The sequence below is a fragment of the Montipora capricornis genome, chromosome 12 (assembly GCF_036669925.1).
Source record: "Montipora capricornis isolate CH-2021 chromosome 12, ASM3666992v2, whole genome shotgun sequence".
In the NCBI taxonomy this organism is placed as follows: Eukaryota; Metazoa; Cnidaria; class Anthozoa; order Scleractinia; family Acroporidae; genus Montipora; species Montipora capricornis.
This window is the reverse complement of record NC_090894.1, coordinates 22,855,122-22,875,121: the sequence shown is the minus strand read 5'-3', so window position 1 is coordinate 22,875,121 and position 20,000 is coordinate 22,855,122. Positions and strand designations below refer to the sequence as shown.

Genomic DNA, 20,000 nt, shown 5'->3' with positions numbered 1-20,000 from the left:
GCGGAAGACTTGGTTGTCGATATCCGGGAATCTTAAAGCTCGATATGTGGACAATAGACCAATTTCAGTCCTAAACAAAAGGCATCAACTCGAGGCTCTGGGGAATAAATATAAAGATTTGTATGAGTTTATTCCCCAGAGCCTCGAGAGCACGTCTTTTGTTTAGGACTGAATTTTAATATATCGAAATTGGTCTATGGAATTTAATATTGTTTTCCTTCAATTCCATTAAGCCTTGCTGCGGTGTGCAAAGTCAAGAAAATACGTAAACCAAAATGAGGCCAGTAGATCTAATTAAGAAAAATACAAAAGAGCAATAAATCGTCTACCATTTATGTGAGTGGTCTGTGGGTACGAATTACTGTCCAACCATGCGCCAACTCACACAGATTGTTGATTGTGTGACTAAGTTGGTTCACAGAGCGTTTGATAAAGTGTTGCCACTTCACCTTTGACATCAGATCGGGATTTTTAACTCGAACGGATTTCATGTGAACACCCCTTTGTGGCGTGAGTTCACCTGCACTCGAGGTGAAATGGCGAATTCGTTTCTTTCTCTTGGTATCAAAAGGTTCTTAAATCATGGCGTATTTCGGAGGTCTTTTGTTAGTATGGTACGAAGGGTCGACATTGCATTAGAAAACACATCCACCCGGAAAGAGACAAGCGTCAGAAAAACATCGCTTTTAACACAACTCACTCGGACGGCTACCTTCACAAGGTTGTATTCGAATGAAGCGGGTATCGTGCACAGTAAATACACGGTTGACATCCCAGAACAGTCTGTCACGGAATTTGTGACGAGTAAATTTCGCGAATATGGAGATGACATTGCAATGGTAAGTCTTTTCACATTAACTAAAGAGTAAAGCAAACGACTAATAAAGGTCACTAAATCTACGCACAGACTCCAAGTCCATCGCTGTTTCGTGATTTCGATATCCACCGATTAATAACAATGGTTAGTCTACTTACATTAATGTAAGTATTCGGCAAAGAAAATTAAAGAACAGACTCGATATTTACCAAAGAGAGACTTCGAAATAGGTTTTGGCAAAAGTCCCGTAGTTGTTAACACATCCAGACTGTTAGCGTGATTCTAGAATAATACCACTAACCAGTCTGTCCTAATTTTCCGCGTTGTTTAAGAGATTTGGCACCGCTTTTACGGCAAGTTCAAATTTTCGTTTTGCCAAACATAAAATAAGAGGAGAGATTTTACAATTGCAAAGTTTGCATTTATGCCACTCTATAGAGACAAATGAAATTTAGCAAAAATGTCTCTCTATACATATTACAGAAGCGAAGGACTTTGCAGTTAGTTAACTGCGAAATGCTCGTCTACATACATAAACGAATCAGTGACTTCGCAATTAATTAAATGCGAAATATACATCTTCATATATGACGGGTCTGGCATTTCATGAAAACCTGATACAAAATCTCGCTCGTGATTCAGTAAAGATTTGCCCATGCTTATGTGCATAAAATAACTAAATATGTCATCCCCCACCAAAAAGAGCGTTCCAAGAAGTTGCCAAACTATTTTATGCACAATATGCTTGCCCCATGGCCGGTCGACGCTAGCGTGACCAGCATTGTGTGAATCAATAAGTTCAAGAGAGTGTCAATATAGAGTGATTTCACAGGAAGACCTTAGACAACAATGACCAGAAACAGGTTGCTGACCAGCGGTTTTCGTCTTACCTACCAAAACAATTGTTTGCTAGGGGTGCTCAGTCTCGCGGGCTCAGAAAACCTGGTTGTGGTCATTGTTTCGTTTTCACATGACGTCACGGCGGCCATGTTGGAGGAGTGAAATATTCTTTTGGGAATTGAACTCTATTTTTATGAAAATTCTTCCCTTTGATTTAGTATGCAAATACGGCTGCTCGTCACATGAGCGAAAACACTCTATAGCAATACACCACATAAGGAGCAGGTTTCAAGGTTTTGGTACAGAACGTATTAACAAACGCAGCAAGCTCGAGACTTCTTTAATTTGAACAATAACAAAAAAATCCACTAGGCTGTAAAATCTAAACTCTACATGGAAAATCTAGAAAACGTTACAAACAAATCAACAGGAAAATAATATTGTTCCTGAAGAAGGGATCCCTCTAGCTTGGAAGAACTAATGCACAACTCGGTGCACCAGCAAACTCAGTAAAAACACTTAAAAATAAGACTAGAAAAGGACAATACAATATAACGGTAATATTGCAAATGTAACCGGAAGCTGATGTTTGGCTTTCTCACAACTCACTCGATTATACGATGCAAGTTACGGGGTTGGCGATTTTTTGTATTTTGCGGTTAGAGAAGACTGAAATTTCTGTAATCTCTGTTCAAACAGCAGAAAAGCAGCACATTTCATTTTCAACTTTTATTTTATTGTGTGGTATCTCGAGTCACAGTTCACTCTATGACAGATGATACGGTATAACTGCAATACCTTCCTGTGCAAAAGGAACTGAACAACAACCGACAAAACAAAAAAAGACGGAAGCCCACGCTTACCATGCACAACAAAACACCGTTTCATTAATACCGTTTGCCGGTTTGCAGACGCGGTACACCGCCCCAGCAAATGGTATTCTTTCAAATGACCCATTCGTACTAATCTAATGTATTGAATTGCTCAGTGTGCTGCTGACATTTTCTGTCCTTTACATATTGTTTTGTTCGTAATCTCGGGTTTCTGTTTCCAATGGAAAATCGTGTTAATGTTCTTGTTTAGTCCAGTGTACATCGCCCTAGTGTAAAAGTCTATTAAAAGCTGAATTTTTAATTTGACTGAACAGGAGCACCCAACGACCAATTTGTTGTAAAATGTATTATTATACCCCAGTTAATGAAAATAAATGTTATTAAGGCATTTTCAGGTGTTTTTCAGTGTTGCTGGGAAAACATTATCTGTTCCTTTTTCCCAGCAAGACACACAAGAAATTTCCCAGCCAGCTAGATAAAATTGGTTGGTTTCCCAGCCAGGAATTCCGCGCGCTTTCATATCCCTCGATCGAAAACGACCGAACAAAAGCGACAAAACCGGGACAAAACAGGATTTCTCCGCAAGCGCAATCACTCTGACCAGCCGTCGTATGTTTGATTTTCAGGTGTTTTTCAGTGTTGCTGGGAAAACATTATCTGTTCCTTTTTCCCAGCAAGACACACAAGAAATTTCCCAGCCAGCTAGATAAAATTGGTTGGTTTCCCAGCCAGGAATTCCGCGCGCTTTCATATCCCTCGATCGAAAACGACCGAACAAAAGCGACAAAACCGGGACAAAACCGGGACAAAACAGGATTTCTCCGCAAGCGCAATCACTCTGACCAGCCGTCGTATGTTTGTGACTACTCTCTGGAAGAGGGAAGGGGTTCCCTTTTTTTTTTTTTTTTTTTTTAGTCGTCCTCAGTCTTCAGAGTTTCTACTGCCAGCTCGAGTTGAAATGCTAGAAAAAGTCAGTAATTCCCAGGCAAAACCTCTATCAATAATAAATTTCCCAGCCAGCTCATCGAAACACCTGCATTTTTGCCAGCCAGCAAGATTCCTCTGGGGAACAGATAATGTGAGGAACAGATTCGTTGGGTGCCCCTGACTGAAGGGAGATAATTTTTGCGGCCTTGTTTTGCGGGTTTTTTTATTCTGCTATTTGCGGATGAAAAACTTGAAAAAAGTTCTAAAACCACACTTTCTATCACACTTCTCTGGTCAGGGTGAAAGGAAACGATGAATCAGTTAGTATTTTAATTAGATGACACTGTTAGGTTAAAGACTCCAGATACGTCTGTTTCAAACCATTTTTGTCAATTGCGTTTAAATTTAACCGAGTTACTATATACGGTTGGCGTAAAGTCCCGCGTAAAGTATAGAGACCGCTAAACAAGGTCTGCTTACAATACGCTAAGATAAAGGAACGCACACAAATTGCTCTCAGCTGCAAAAGCAACCGCGCAAAATATTTTTGATCGAATTACGTTTAGGGTGCGTTCGATTGACCGTATTGCGGAATAGGAATAAATGGAATAGAAGTTAGAAATCCTTCGTTTTTACGGAGATTCACATAAAAATTGTCAAACACTTGCTACAATGCTATTTTAGACATAACTTTATCATCCTTGTTGCTTCAAAACGCCAGACATACCGTTTTAAATCATCACTTCACGTATTCTTATTCCGGAATAGGGTCAATCGAACGCGCCGTTAGTTTGATTTCGTACGTAAATATCATCACGTTACATTACGGTAACGATCACATCATAAATTTTCAAGAATACTTGTACGCAAAAGTTACCAACGCTCGTATAGTTTGTCACCAAGTTTTGTTTTCTGGCTGTTGGGAACTGTCGGGTCTTAGTGATCCACGACTCGTCACGTGAGAAATTAAAACAAACAAAGAGACCTTGACAATTGATGTTATACTGAAGTCCAAAATGGATAAACAAATTAACACTTGAAAACCGAAGAGACCAGGCAAGAAGAAGCCATTTTCTTTGACAAAGATTCACCTCTAATATGATTAATAACACCACAACTTCTAGTTGAAATCTGGAAAGAGAATAGTTCCCTATATAAACGAACGATATGGCTCTGAACTGACAGTGTACAGACAAACAATGATAACAAAAAAGACGGAAAACTTTTTTATACCGTTTCAGCTTGTGATGTATAATATTTATATTAATTAGTGCCAGAATACATTATTATATATAGTGCCATTCTTCACTTTCGAATGCCCTAGGGGGCAAACAAAGTGTATTATGGTGCATTCGAAAATAGATAATTATTTTATTGGGTCATAAAAATCCATTTTTCTTTTTACTCGTTTAGATCGACAGTTCCTCAGGACGAACATACACATATAATGATCTCAGTACTTCAATTGAAAAGTTAGGATCAGCTTTAACAAAAAGAGGTTTCAAGAAAGGGGATGTATTTGCAATGTACCTTCCAAATGTACCTGAATATCCCATTTTATTTTTTGGAGTGATTGCTCTCGGTGGGGTGGTAACAACATTGAATCCCACTCTCACGGAAACGGAGTCAGCTTACCAGCTGAAAGATGCAGGTGCTAAATATATTGTCACTGTACCTCCGAATGCTGACAAAGCGAAGAAAGCAGCATTAGAAGTTGGAATTCGTGATGTGTTTGTCATTGGGGAAGCAGAAGGCTGTGAGCCACTTGCCACACTTTTGGATGACGACGGTTCAGCATTTCCTAGTAAAGTGCCAGTCAGTCCAATAGAGGATATTTGTGTCATGCCATACTCTAGTGGAACAACTGGCTTTCCTAAAGGAGTCATGCTAACTCATAATAACATAGTGGCACAAATGTGCATGCTGCTTCATGAGGCATACAGGTCTCATCCATTCCAAGGAACAGCCCTTGGACTTCTCCCATTCTTCCATATTTTTGGTATGGTGGTTATTATGGCGCAATCTTTAATGCGTGGTGGGAAGATAATCTGCATGCAGCAGTTTGATGGGGAACAAATGCTCAGGCTCGTACAAGATTTTAAGGTAGGCCCATCATTTAGAATTGTCTGTACAGTGGGAGATATTTCATACTAACGTGCTACTTTTGTCTATGAAGGGTATGACACTGAATGAATCTCTTTTCATGGTCCGTGCCTTGCAGAAAATTATTTCGACTCGACTAGCTCGGTGAAAATCCTGAATGTTTGAATTTAGAACGGTTTGAATAGTCACCGAATCTTTATCTTGAAAGTCACTTCTTAAAGTATGCAGTGTAACATCAAACATGGAAGAAGAGCCTCTCAACAACTGAAGGGTCGTTTGTCTAGGAACTTCATCTAGTTATATTTCTAAGATTTTCCGCATAATTTCTTGAACATGGCCAAACTTCTGGCCAAGTTAACCAAGTAAGTAATCATAACTAAATGTTAATTGGAATGACATGGAAGGTCACAACGCCACGAACGGGGATGGAAAAGCAATTATTTGCTATAGAGCGGTTTTCAATTGAGTGTCGAAAGTAATTAGCGAATTGCTTTGGTTTATGATTACTTCACTCAGTGACTGGTTCAGAGATCTCGCGCCACTTTTCAAGTTCAACCAACCAGAAGTGAAACCAAAACCAATCGTGGCTCCCGCGTGCATATTTTCCCGCGCTTTGTGTCGGCTACGTGTAATTACTTCCAGTTTTTATTGGTTTACCGGATTGTCTCCGTCCTTTCCGATTGGCCAAAGTAATTAATTACTTTGGTTTTGGTTTTACGATATTCAATTGAAACTTGCTATAAGATGCATAGACTCAATTGGTACCCATCTCAAACTAGGGGGAGGGGGAGCAAAATACCATTTGCATTACTGACTTCTTTGATGCTTTTTTGTCTACTAGATACACTGCATTTATCTTGTGCCACCAGTCGTTACATTTTTAACCAAGAGTCCTTTGGTTGCAAACTATGATCTAACAAGCATAGATACTATTTTGAGTGGTGCTGCACCTCTTGGCAAAGAACTTACTATTGCACTAAAGGATCGTTTTCCTTTTGTAGCAACTGTTGGACAAGGTAAAGTCGGTAGTTGCCTTGACTCATCCCTGATGTCCAAAAATGGACACAATAATATTATTATGATTGGATAAGTGAAATGTCCCTTAAGGCCTAAGTATAAATCGTTTGTCTTAACAAGGTTATCAATATTGTCTTTGTTGGCCCTAGTATTTAGGATCTTGTGATAAGGATTTCATAACTGTGTTTGTCACCTGAAGGGCTTACTTTGGGGGACCCTTCAAGATACAGAGTGAAGAACGGACACTTCACAACTCTTATAAAAATCTGTTTTGACCTCTAGACATGTCTGTCAAAACTAGCCTGACATTTCAGAGAACGCAAGTGTGCTAGCCTGAGTCAGTCCTTGTATCAAATATTGCCTCTTTAGCAAACTCCTCTCATTGTTTGGTTTTATCAACGGAGTTGATAATGTAAATTGGCCACCGTACAGAGATTCTAAAAGCTGACGTTTCGAGCGTTTGCCCTTCGCTCTGACGAAGGGCTAACGCTCGAAACGTCAGCTTTTAGAATCTCTGTACGGTGGCCAATTTACATTATCAACTCCGTTGATAAAACCAAATTTTTGTATACTACATCCCCACCGACGCAGCACCACAGTTTCTTTAGAAACTACCCCCTTCATTCATTGTTGCTCTCTTAGTAGAGCACTGCACCAGTATTGAAGAGGTCTTGGCTTCAAATCCCATTCAATGTGGAATTTTTCAGGTTTTAATCCTTTTGTTACTGATTACTAATTAATGCCCATATATGCCATGATCTGAAGTCTTGACGTCCTGCCATCCTTCATGACATATCACCTGTTTTGAAGGACACTTCAACCCTGTGTTTAAATGTTCTGTTAGAACTAATTTATGAACCATTGTCCTTGGAAATTTGGTTTTCCCAACCGAGTTGACAAAGGTAAATTAAGTACCATGAGAAAGATTAGTGTCAGCTGACATTTCGAGCATTAGTCTTTCGTCAAGTGAATTATAATATTTTATGCGTCACTGAGATGCTGAAACCACAATGCCAAGCCAATTCCCCCTAAAGAAGGGCTAACACCCATTCACCTTTTTTGCGCACCGATGGCTCAGTTGGTTGAGCATCGGGCTGTCATGCGGGAGGTCACAGGTTCGTACCCCGGCCGGATCAACACTCAGGATCTTAAAATAACTGAGGAGAAACTTCTGCCTTTGTAATTTCATCTGCAAATGGTTATACTTTCAAGTCTTTTCGGATAAGGACTATAAGCCGTAGGCCCCATCTCACAAATATCTTCCATGTTCATAAGTTCCCTGTTGGTTAAAGAACCCACACACTATTCGAGAAGAGTAGGGGATGAAGTCCCCGGTGTTGCGGCTGTCCTGTTCTCTCCAGCAGAGGAGGGCCGGCTTGGCAGTGATGTCTCTAAAAAGGCTTGTGGTGTATGAGGCCACCTAAGCAGAAACAGCCATAAGTCAAAAAGGGACTTTGCCGAGTGATGGAACATGTAGAGTAGATGTAGATAAACTTGTTTTAAAGAGACATAATTTATTTGACTTGTTGTTACTGGACACCAAGTTATCGGCATTGACGTTATAACTTTTAGGTTATGGCCTGACAGAGACAAGCCCAGCAGCAACGCTCTGTCCTCGAAATGACTGGAAGCCTGGTTCTTCTGGGACAGTTTTGCCAAATCTTCAAGCAAAGGTGAGATTTCTACCGCAATGTCTTTAATGCCAGGAAGTTTGGCACAGCTTGTTCTTCCAGTAATTAAATGAAAGTGAAAGAGTTCCAAACAACAAGGTACTGTAGGGGGCTCTGGCACCATTCTTATGGTCTTTTCAAGCCAAAAATCAAAGACAGTAGTTGGAATCCCAGAGGATGGTGATCGAGAGTCCAAATGAATGTCTTCACGTGTCAGAAAGGTCAGATGTCTAAAGATCATCCAATATTAGGGAGTTTACGAAACTACGACGGCAACTGAAACGATAACGCCACAAAACAGTAATATCATTGGTTAAAAGAGGAAAAATAATCGTGCTGCACGTATTTTAGCGCATATTTTTGCGGTTCTCTGCACAACAACAACGTGGAATCACCAAATTTGAGTTTTTGACGACAACGTGAACGTAACCTTTCATTCTCTATTTTTAGTCTGAAACCGCTCGTACCAATTCATTTTTAGAATACTTCGCCCATATTGTACGACGCGAACGAGATCCAATAATCGCGACAGACTTACGATATCGCAAAGTTACGTTTTCGTCGACGTCGCCGTCGCAGATCGTTAAGTCCCTCTTACTACGCACATACTATTAAGAAGTGGGAAAATAGTGGCATGTTCTTCTCTAGTGACTCGCTATAACGATGAATCCTTGAACCAAATGACCCCACTACAGAGTTGGTACAGAGAAAGGGAATGCAGGAAGCTAAGGTCCAACTGGCATTCTGCTACTGCTACTGTTGTCGCCCAAACAATGTTGTTTGGTACATATAGACTACGACAGAGAGTCAATAGAGACTGATATAAAGAGTACAGAACTCAAGGATAAACAACAACATTGACGCTTCAACACTGTATTACAGGTGGTTGATGTTCAAACAGGTGAGCCTCTTGGTCCAAACCAAAATGGAGAGGTGTGCATCAAAGGACCGACTGTTATGAAAGGTTAGAGGGTCTTAGAGATTCATTTCTAAAACATGGAGAACGGATTGAAAAAGAAAAACCAGCAACTGCAGAGAAATGTGTCTTGGTTGCCTGGAGAAGTTCTCTGAAAGGCTAACTGTTAAATCTATGACAGTGGAAATGTAATTCCTGCATTCTGTTGGCAACTGTTAGGTGTTATAGCCTTGAGATGAGCGTCAGGGCATTTTTAAAGGATTTTTAAGCCGTTAGAAGTTTATTTAAAAAGTTTAAGTTTTAGACAAAAAACTGAGTCCTAGATGGGATTTTAATCCATGATTCTTAAAGATCCAGCTATGAATACTTCAACCATAGCCTACGTAGCTGCCGGGAGGCACCAAGCCGTACGGAGAATGGGGAGGGGAGCTGTTCACAGCATCCTTCCCCATTCTCCGCGCGGCTTTGCCGCTCGTTATTGCCTCCTGCGCCAACAATCCTGCCAGCCACGCAGGCAACTATAACCACTGTGCTATAGGAGGATAAGGCGATAACGGGTTTTCTATGAGATTTGACCAGAACTGCATCATGTAGTCTCTATACTCACCATAGCTTTAGTAGCTCTTTGGTAATAGCTCATCTAGATCGATCCTGGACGGTTGTGTGCTCAACTCCCATATGGGATTCAGATTTTTCCCAGTTCTAGTTCCATTACATCTATGAGGGAATTTTGTTCCCTAATATTTGAAGATTAGTAGTAGGTTCAATATAGAGTAACGTTTTTTCCTGCATTATTTGGCTCTCCTGTTTTAGGTTACCTCAATAACCAGAAAGCCACTGCAGAAAGCATCACACCCGATGGATGGTTTCATAGTGGGGACATTGGATACTATGACAAGGATGGACACTTTTACATTGTGGACAGGATAAAAGATCTCATCAAATTCAAAGGATTTCCGGTGAATTAATTTTTTTTATCTTAGCGACGTAAATAGATTGGTCAATAGTTCCTTCTCCCCACTGTATTCACTTCAAAAACTGTTAAGACTGCCCCCCTCCGCCCTTCTCCTGAAAAAATGTCAGAACAAGGTTTCTTTTCTATTTGAACACAAAAGGGGAGTGAGGCTTTTAGCCCTTCAATGGTGCATCACCCAAAAAGGTCCTCCTAAAAAGAATAGGATCATTCCGAGTTACTCTTTGACTTAAATAATAATAATGATATTAATAATCTCAAATATAGGTGGCCCCAGCTGAATTGGAAGCTCTTCTTCACGCACACCCAAAGGTTATGGATGTTGCAGTCATTGGAATTCCTCATGAAGCTGCCGGAGAAGTTCCAAAAGCATTTGTTGTTCTAAAAGGAGAAGTCACTGAGACAGAGATAATTGAGTTTGTTGCTGAAAGAGTGGCCCCCTACAAAAAACTCAGGGGAGGGGTAGCATTTGTAGAGCAGATCCCTAAAACAGCCAGTGGAAAAATACTCAAGCGAGAACTGAGAAATTTGTAGATGTTTGATACAGGTTTAATCCTAGCCTGTGTAGAGGAGCGCGCGAGATTTCTAACAGGACGAGAATGATGAGCGGGAGAAACGAAGGACCCCCTGCCCACATTGACCGCCTCTTTGAGTAGCCTGTACGCAGGGATACGGACTATTTTGATTGGATAAGTACACTCCACTCAAATGTTTGGTTAATTCCAAGTCACTTTGGGTGCGCTTCTTTGGGATGATCCGAAAAAGGATCATTGATCCAAGATCACTTGGATAATGGTGCATCAGAGGAACCGAAGACTCCTTTCCCAGAGTGGATTCTTCGTTTCCTTTGATGCACCGTGATCCAAGTTATCTTGGATCAATGATCCTTTGTCGGATCATCCCAAAGAAACGCATCCATTTGATTGACGTGTAATTATCGGAAACTGTCCTTACGCCAGCGTATTAACTACTCGAGAAGGCCGGTCAATCTGGACAGGCAGTTTTCGTTTCCCCAATAATCTTATCCTATCCTTCTCTTGTAGTTAGAAATCTCGGCCCCAGCCTTCTCCTCGCCGATCGCTTTTGCGGATGTCACGCGCTCCGAAATGACAGATCTTTAAGAAGAGCAAGCTACACAGGATAGTTTGAGCCCTTTAGTGGAATTTGCCTTTACGTTAGAATTAAGCTGAAAAGGGCTTGTGCTTTTATTCACTTTAGCATTCTCTATAACGTGGAAGCTTTTAAAATGCGCCCTGTGGTTTAGTAATGTGTACAATAAAAGAGGTCCTCTCTTAACACCAACTGCGTTACTGAAATTTTGTATTCGGTGTTCCAAAGTTTAACTTTACCACACTTTGTATAGAATGGGCTGTGTCATGAAATTTAGCCAAATTAAGCGACGGGAAAGTGATACCCTGGGCCCGGTTGTTCGAAAGCCGATTAACGCTAATCCCAGATTAGAAAAATTACCAAGGAGTTTATTTCTCTACTCCCAAATATTGTACAACGCTGATATTTGGCAAAATTTTACATTAGAGGAAGTCAATCTCGAAAACCAAAAATAAGCAAAAGAAACTTGCACTGAAAAGTTGAAACAAATAAACCAAAGTTTACGCTAATCCTGGATTAAGTTAATCGGCTTTCGAACAACCGGGTCCCGGTCCCAAAGGTTTTTCTTGAGCCGCAAGAGACCTCGAAGTGGCGAGAAAGAGGAAAACCTTTGGTTACCTTGGACTTTAATTCTCACTTCCTTGCAGACGCCAGGGTCAGGATCTGACACCCTCAGGCTCGGATTGGTTGATATTTTTACAAACACGCAAATCAATATGATTGGCTCGTTTGATTGGTAATAGGGAGCTTAAGCAACGACAACGGCGACGGCAACGAGAACGTCACAAATTTGCATATTTAGTGGGTAAAAACAATAGCTTTGCACGCCCTGCACGTGCGTTTTTCGCTTTTGTCCATTTCGTTGCCGTCGTCAGCAAAACAACAACGTGAAATAGCCTGGAGCACTATGGTATCCGTGATGTGGCTCTGCGGTGGATTAAAAGCTACTTTTCATGCCGCCGGCAATTTGTCCAAATTAATCAAACATGTTCTCCAACGCAGACCATTAAGTGTGGAGTTCCTCAGGGATCCATCCTGGGCCCTTTGTTCTTCATATTATACATAAATGATCTTCCTAGAGCTTCCAAATTAACTGAACCTCTGCTTTTTGCTGACGACACTAGTATCTTTCTTTCACACTCTAATCCTAACTACTTGGAGAATGTGCTTAATAATGAGTTACTAAATATTGATGTTTGGTTAAGATGCAATAAGCTCTCGATTAATGTCCAAAAGAAAAATTATGTTATATTTAGTCCGAGTCAGAGGAAAGTCAATCACAGTTTTTCTCTCTCCTTTGGGGGTCAATCTCTAACTCAAAGTAATGTAACTAAATTTCTTGGGGTTTATCTAGACGAACACCTTACTTGGAAATATCACGTAAACTTTGTCTGTAAACAAATCGCTAAATCAGTTGGTATTTTATCCAGGACGCGTTTCTACTTATCCTGTAAGACCAAACTTATGTTGTACTATACATTAATTTATCCATACATTACTTATTGTAACTCTACGTGGTCGTCCACTTACGTATCTAATTTAAATAGAATTTATTATCTGCAAAAGCGAGTGGTGCGAGCTGTTACAAATTCAGAATATCGAGCACATACTGCTCCTCTTTTTTCTAAACTGAAAATCTTAGACATCTTCCAACTCAATACCCTCGATATTGCTAAATTCATGTTCCGCTACCACAATAATCTGCTGCCTCCACTTTTCTTCAATCTGTTTATGACAAACAGTCAAGTCCATAAATATGACACAAGAACAGCCGATAATTATCGTGTGCATTCCTGTCGCACGAACATTAAGAAGTTCACAATTCTTTACCAAGGACCTAGGGTCTGGAACTGTCTTCCTGCCTCTATTACCAATTTGTCAAGCTTTCCTATGTTTAAGAACAAAGTGCTAGAGTTTTTATTAAAATAGTTTCTGAGTTAGTTCCTGCCGCACTCCTTCGCAGCCCTTATTTTTGTTTAATATTGTGATGTCGAGGTGGCCTCTCCTATAAGCCTGGTGGTTTCCTGAGGTCTCCTCGCCTAACAACCTGCTGTATGCTTTTTTAAAATCTGTTATACACATAAAGGCAAATAAATGATGATGATGAAGTTTTTGGTTTTATGAAGAACGTCAGCACTTAAGGATAAATTTTCATTTTCTCGCCTAAAATGAAGTGCCGTTCCGACTGGTCTCATCTTTGAGGAATGACCACACCCTTGTCATATTAAAAACGTTGAAATAGTCACGAAGCGATTGAAATAACGCAAATTTATATTTTGAGATGACGTTCTCGTTGCCGTCGCCGTTGTCGTTGCTTAAGCTCCCTAGTAGGGAGCTTAAGCAACGACAACGGCGACGGCAACGTTGTTTAAGCTCCCTAGTCTCTGGTGTGGACGGCCGAATACGATGTGAAAACACTAGTGTGGACGCAGATCTTTTCATCCGTTTTAGGGATCCGGAGGTTTTTGAAAACGCATTAGTGTGTACGGTAGTCTAAGCCTTTGGGCGCACAACAGACACTTCTAATCGTGAACGAATTTTGAGTTGTTGTTTGAAAGTAACTTCTGGGTAATCGTTGACTTGCATAGCGAGTAGGGGCAAATAATTGGTAAAACTACACAAAATCAACTGCAATGCCGTGACACAGTCCCGTTAAGGAAAGGAAATGAAAGGAAAGCAAGCAACCGTTTTTTCAATCCTTTCAAGTTTCTTAGATAGCGGCTTTCTATACATTGCGTCCAGGCCTAGTGAAAATTGAAATTCCCAGTTGCCCTTTGGGCGAGTAAACTTGAAAACCCACTTGCTCGAAGGTTTCCTCCACTTGTCTGAGTTTATTAACTATTCAAAGGAAAAAAAAGAGAAATGTACTTAGTATTTTTCGTTTCTTGACATCTTTTCAGTAATTCGATTGATAGTTTGAATGGGTGATTACGGAGGGCAAGTGGTCAGAGAAAGTCGGTTGCCCAAGCATCAAATCTACTTGTCCTGAACGACCGGTGTACAAATATTGCACAGGTTCTTTACTTTCTTGTCTATCTCATTTTACAGTACTAACTTAGAAGCCTGCGTATTGTACTCGATGTAAGCGGCGAAAATGTCTATGAACACGCCAGATCTCGTCTAGTTATACAATACTGCAATAGTTAAGCCTATGTGCTTTTGGGGAAAACAATGCATGTTTGAATAAAAAAGAAAAAATACAACAAGTTACAAAAATTCTCAGGAGCGGATTCAGAGCCACCTTAAAATATTCGCTATGGAACGAGCGGTCCTGGAATGTGCACGCCTTTGGTATCCTTGTTCATGCTTTTTTGACCTTTTTTGGCGAAGCGCCAATGAGGAGCTGAGGAGAAAAGAAACTGCCCGAAAAATTACCTTCATCGGTATATATGGGAGAATGCCATGGATGCACCAATCCATCAAATCACCCGATACAGCACAAAAAACAAAAGTTACAGAAAGGTTGCGATTTCTAGTTTCCTCATCATTTGTCAAGCCGTCACGCATGTAATACGTTACGTCACGCTACTTCGAAGAGCGGAAGTAAAATGGCAAATTCGTTTCTTGCACCTTGTTCTCTTCGTATCAAAAGGTTTTTAAATCATGGTGTATTTCGAAGGTCTTTCGTTAGTATGGTACGAAGGGTCGACATTGCATTAGAAAATACAGCCACCTTGCAAGAGAAAAGCGTGAGAAAAGTATCGCTAAAAAAACAACCCACACGGACTCCCTTCACAAGATTATATTCGACTGAAGCGGGCATCGTGCATAGTAAATACACGGTTGACATCCCAGAACAGTCGGTCACTGAATTTGTGACGAGTAAATTTCGTGAATATGGAGATGACATCGCAGTGGTGAGTCTTTTTATGAGTGATATCGGTGAATAACAAAAGGGCCTGTTGTTGAATAGCGTCGTTCATCCAAAGCATCGGGTGTTACGAAAGCTATTTAGACCCCTTGCAAGTGAAATCGCTGCACAGCATTTCCGTAACATAACTTTGATTTTTGGAGTGCAATAAAACGGTGTGAACCGTGAAGCTGCGTGGGTGGGTAATTTGGTGCTCTACAGTATCAAACAAGTCACTTAAAGTGTATTGACCCCTGTTAATAATATCAGGAGAGTGAAAAAATAGAAACAAAGTAATTTGCTTATTATTGTCCTCAATTTCGCATACCACTTCAGTGCAACTAGATATTACTGATCTGTTTGTTTTAAATACCGGTAAATCTGTGTGTTTTAAATACCGGTAAATTGCCATTTGTTTTTTTCTTCCCAATAATTAAGTAATAAAATAAGAAAGACCTCTTTCCATGTTTTAAAAAGTTGAAATCAGCACACCAAAATTTAACAGATATGGCATGCCTTTTAAATTGTAGGAAAACAGTTCAAGTGTATGATAACTTAGTTCCGTCAAAAGTGGGTCACACTGAAGTCTTTACTCCTTTTGCTTCACTTAGATCGATGGTTCCTCAGAAAGAACATACACATACAATGAGCTTAGTGCACTGATTGAAAAGTTAGGATCAGCTTTAACAAAAAGAGGTTTCAAGAAAGGGGATGTATTAGCAGTGTTCCTTCCAAATGTACCTGAATATTCCATTTTATTTTTTGGAGTGATTGCTCTTGGTGGGGTGGTAACGACATTGAATCCCACTCTCACAGAAATGGAGTCAGCTTACCAGCTGAAAGATGCAGGTGCTAAATATATTGTCACTGTACCTCCGATTGCTGACAAAGCGAAGAAAGCAGCATTAGAAGTTGGAATTCGTGATGTGTTTGTCATTGGGGAAGCAGAAGGCTGTGAGCCACTGGCCACACTTTTGAATGATGATGGTTCAGCATTTCCTAGTAAAGTGCCAGTCAGTCCAAAAGGGGATATTTGTGTCATGCCATACTCTAGTGGAACAACTGGCTTTCCCAAAGGAGTCATGATAACACATCATATCTTAGTGGCACAAACGTGCATGCTGTCTCATGAGGCATACAGGTCTCATCCATTGCGAGGAACTGCCCTTGGACTTCTTCCATTCTTTCATGTCTTTGGTATGGTGGCAATTATGGCACAATATTTAATGCGTGGTGGGAAGATAATCTGCATGCAACAGTTTGATGGAAAAGAAATGCTCAGGCTGATACAAGACTATAAGGTAAGCCCATCAGTTTAAAACATCCATGATGAGAGATATTTCACACCATCATCATCATCATGTAATCGTGAGTGTTTTAATGAAACTTAATGAGGCTCAAATCAGTTTTAACACTTTCAACAAACTGTATGACTTGGAAGGATTGAATCTACGTAATAGGTTACCATGGCAACAAAAGAGCCACCTAAAAAACATTCCATATTTTCTGTTTTAACATTTATATCTCACAAACAAACTCAGTGACCCCCACATTTTATTGCTGGAGAGTGATAAGCACATTAAGATTAAACTCTCTGCGAGGTTTAAAAAATTATCTCGAGCAGATTTGTTTTCACCTTAACAATTGAAAAATTTAAAGTTGCTCTGAATCCACTCCAGAGGATTTTTTCAAACTAAGAGTTTTATCTTAGCCTGCTAATAAAAAAAAATGGGGGTCACCAATTTCTTTTTTGAGATATATGCGCTTAAACACAAAATATAAGGCGTTTTTAGATGGACAATTTATTACGTCACGTTACTATGTGCATGTTGTTAAAGCAATTATTGGCATTTCATGTCGTACCATAAAATTGTTGTTACGTGAAAAAGTGTTGTAGAGTAAATTCTTCTAATATGACATTCCCTCAAAAATGGTTGAAACCAGTTTGAGCCACCTTAAAGCACAAAAAATTTGATTTTGTCAAATGAGTTGAGATAGGTAAAGAAATTAACCACCTTAAGAATAATATAGTTACTGTTTATGAGCTGATGTTTCGTGCTTTTATTAGCCCTTTGTCAGAACCTCCCACTGACGCAGCACCATCATTAATTTTATCTTAAATTTAGGACAGTTTGAATAGTTGAAAATCTGTATCTTGAAAGTCGCTGCTTATAGTATGTCAATGAAAAAGATGAGCCTCTCAACAACTGAATGGTCATTACGTTGAGAAAGTTCATGAAGATAAAAATGAATTCCAAGATTTTAATCATAAATCCATTAACCCATTGACTCCTGGGGGGCCGTTTCTCGAAAGTCCCAAAACTTTACAGACCATTTTCGGGTGTCACAATTTCCTTTGTATCTCAAGAACAGAGAGAATTTAATTCGTCAAACCTCTCTGTTATTTTTCTTTTTATTACCTTGAAAACATGTTAACAGATCGGGTCTCCAAAACAAGCAGTTGGCAATTTCACAGATGGCTTTTCGGGCCTGAAAAGTTTTTGGGACTTTCGAGGAACGGGCCCCTGGCAGTGAGACTTAATAGAATTCACTCTGTGTAATGCCAGAGGATTTTACTCGTCAACTGGGGGTATCCCAAGGTGCCGAGGAGTCAATGGCTTAAACATGGCTGAAATTCTTGCTTAACCACAAAGACTGTTGAGATAACTGTGATCCATCATTTAAGGAAGTCATCACGAAAATGTTAATTTAAGCTAACAATGCCACAAGCAGGGTCAAAGAAGCAATTTTCCAATTACTTTATGTTGCATCCATGATTCATTTCAGAGGAGTGTCAGGTACATGTGTCACTTAACCTAGCTGGAACCCCTAACTATGAATGTGGTGATGAGTTATCTCAGTTTAATGCTCAGCGAGTCATGCCTTTGGTTTGGCACTGCTCAAAGCTTGGCAGCAATTTGACTAAATAATAATTCTTTCTTCCCTTAATTGTTCCTAAGAGGGAGAGGCGTGTCACAACAACACATAAATTATGGATTATTAATAACTTCTTTGGTGCTTCTTTGTCCACTAGATACACTGCATTTGTATTGTTCCACCAATTGTTACATTTTTAACCAAGAGTCCTTTGGTTGCAAACTATGATCTAACAAGCCTAGATACTATTGTGAGTGGTGCTGCACCTCTTGGCAAAGAACTTACTGTAGCTCTAAAGGATCGTTTTCCTTTTGTGGCAAATATTGGACAAGGTAATGTTGGCTGCCCGGACTTACCAAAACTGATGTCCAACAATGGACTTTGTTAGCTGAATGCTCAATGTTCATAATAATGAAATGCTCCATTTAGTTTAAGCATAACAATCATGTTAATAATAATTAGAATAGATAGAAATTTGTCCTCTTTCCCTCTTCAATGTTGGACGTCATTTGAACTATTGAATTGGATGGGTATGTTATTCATAGCTTGACCATGATTTCAACTATTTATGACCTAAGTTGTAGCATTAAGGGGTTTTTTGGTACAAATTTTCAAAACTTTGTTTATTACTTGAGAAACTGACTCTGGGGGACCCCTTACGATGCAGAGAGGAAATGGGACACTTTGTGACATGTATCAAAACCAGCTTTCACCTCTTTCTGTGCATTTCTGGACATACCACTGACCAGATAGCTCAGTTGATTGAGCATTGGACTACCGTACAGGAAGTTGTGAAGTTGTGTCTGGCTGGACCAACACTCAGGGTCTTTAACTAAAACGAAGAGAAAAGGCTGCCTTTGTAATGAAATCTGCAAATTGAAAGACTTTTCAAGTCTTCTCCAATAAGGAACATAAACAGGAGGCCCCGTCTCACATTAACTCTGTGGGACAATAACCCTTTGCCACCTGAGAGTGAAACTCTTTTTTTTTTACTCTGGCTAACGCCAGATGATTTTACTTGTCAATTGGGGGCACTTTATAGTCCAGTCACCTTGTGGTTTGAAGTCAAACTAATTGCAGCAGAATTACCGTCACTGCCAAATGATAGATAAAGGTCAACTTCCTATCATACGAAAGTTCCCCAAAATTCATGCGGTGGAACATGCTTAGATTAAGCATCTTAATGGTACCCACATTGTTTTTAAATTAAAAATTTAACTTTCATTACAGGAAAAGCTCAAATATTGTAACTAGCTAATACAAGTGTATTTTTTTATTACTTACATAGCATGTTTGATGAATTTGAAAAAGACTATCAGTGAAACATTTCAAGCATCTCAGTGGTGATGTTTGACTTTGACACCCAAACCAAACTTAGCATTTTACTCTGTCTAGCACCAGATGATTTCTTTACTCGTCAATGAGGAACCCCCAGGAGTCAATGAGCTAATGCTGGGGGTAACCCTGCGATGGACTAGCATCCCATCCAGGGGGGAGTAGAAATACTCCTAGTCGCTTCATGCTACAGGAAACGCGAGATAAGTGGCCAGCCTGAAGGGCCTTCTGGCTTGTAACAGAGAGTTTAATTTTTGACTTTGACCATAAAAATTTCATTAGATGACTGGACTATTAGGTGTGAATGGGTTCACAACATCTAGGTCCCCTCAAAATATATGTCCCCTTTAACTTGTGAGATTTGTAGATTTTACTCTGGTTAATGCCAGATGATTTTACTTGCTGATTGGGGGCACATGTGAATAGGTTACAGATCCAACACCCTATTCCACTACAACAGGGCACAGAGTTTCCAGTGTTGTGGTCTGGTCTGAATTATCCAGCAGAATCTGGCCAGCTTGACCACTGACACAGCCCCTTTAAGTCTATTAAACGTCAACTATAAATAATAATTATTATTCAGAACAATCCAGTGGACATTAGCTTTGATTTGTATTATTTGAAAGTTAGGGTGATCGCAACATTTTATGTTTACTTACACAGTAGATTTAGGGGGACAGTTTGTGATGTCTATCTGGTATATTTAACAATTATAATTATTATTCTATGAGG

General features: G+C 39.9%; 3 protein-coding genes across 4 annotated transcripts in view; all 3 read left to right on the top strand.

Moving 5' to 3' along the window:
- Positions 1 to 340, top strand: part of LOC138027732 (uncharacterized) — a 33,591-nt gene extending 33,251 nt beyond the window's left edge. The window contains exon 20 of the mRNA XM_068875337.1: positions 1 to 340. This exon is cut by the window's left edge and continues 740 nt beyond it. The gene's annotated coding sequence lies outside the window, so the exon portion shown is untranslated.
- An 82-nt stretch (positions 341 to 422) lies between these two features.
- On the top strand, positions 423 to 11,398 carry LOC138027731 (uncharacterized). The gene is made up of 7 exons (XM_068875336.1): positions 423 to 839; positions 4,831 to 5,520; positions 6,362 to 6,536; positions 8,110 to 8,210; positions 9,090 to 9,171; positions 9,937 to 10,082; positions 10,364 to 11,398. Exons 1-7 carry the CDS (start codon positions 537 to 539, stop codon positions 10,628 to 10,630), a joined length of 1,764 nt encoding a protein of 587 aa, XP_068731437.1. The 5' UTR covers positions 423 to 536; the 3' UTR covers positions 10,631 to 11,398.
- Positions 11,399 to 14,731: 3,333 nt separating this feature from the next.
- LOC138027289 (uncharacterized) overlaps positions 14,732 to 20,000 on the top strand; it is an 11,613-nt gene continuing 6,344 nt past the window's right edge. For both annotated transcript variants that reach the window (XR_011127441.1, XM_068874847.1), the window contains exons 1-3: positions 14,732 to 15,063; positions 15,668 to 16,357; positions 18,091 to 18,265. Coding sequence is in view for 1 of the 2 variants with exons in the window: in XM_068874847.1 (XP_068730948.1) it covers positions 14,755 to 15,063; positions 15,668 to 16,357; positions 18,091 to 18,265 (1,174 nt within the window). In the remaining variant the exon portion in view is untranslated. The remainder of the gene's footprint in view (positions 15,064 to 15,667; positions 16,358 to 18,090; positions 18,266 to 20,000) is intronic.

Excerpts from the sequence above, each read along its gene's own strand:
- LOC138027731 (XM_068875336.1), top strand. The coding sequence starts at position 537 with ATGGCGAATTCGTTTCTTTCTCTTGGTATCAAAAGGTTCTTAAATCAT. Across the intron at positions 840-4,830 it reads ATGGAGATGACATTGCAATG|ATCGACAGTTCCTCAGGACG; the intron begins GTAAGTCTTTTC and ends TTACTCGTTTAG. Across the intron at positions 8,211-9,089 it reads TGCCAAATCTTCAAGCAAAG|GTGGTTGATGTTCAAACAGG; the intron begins GTGAGATTTCTA and ends ACTGTATTACAG.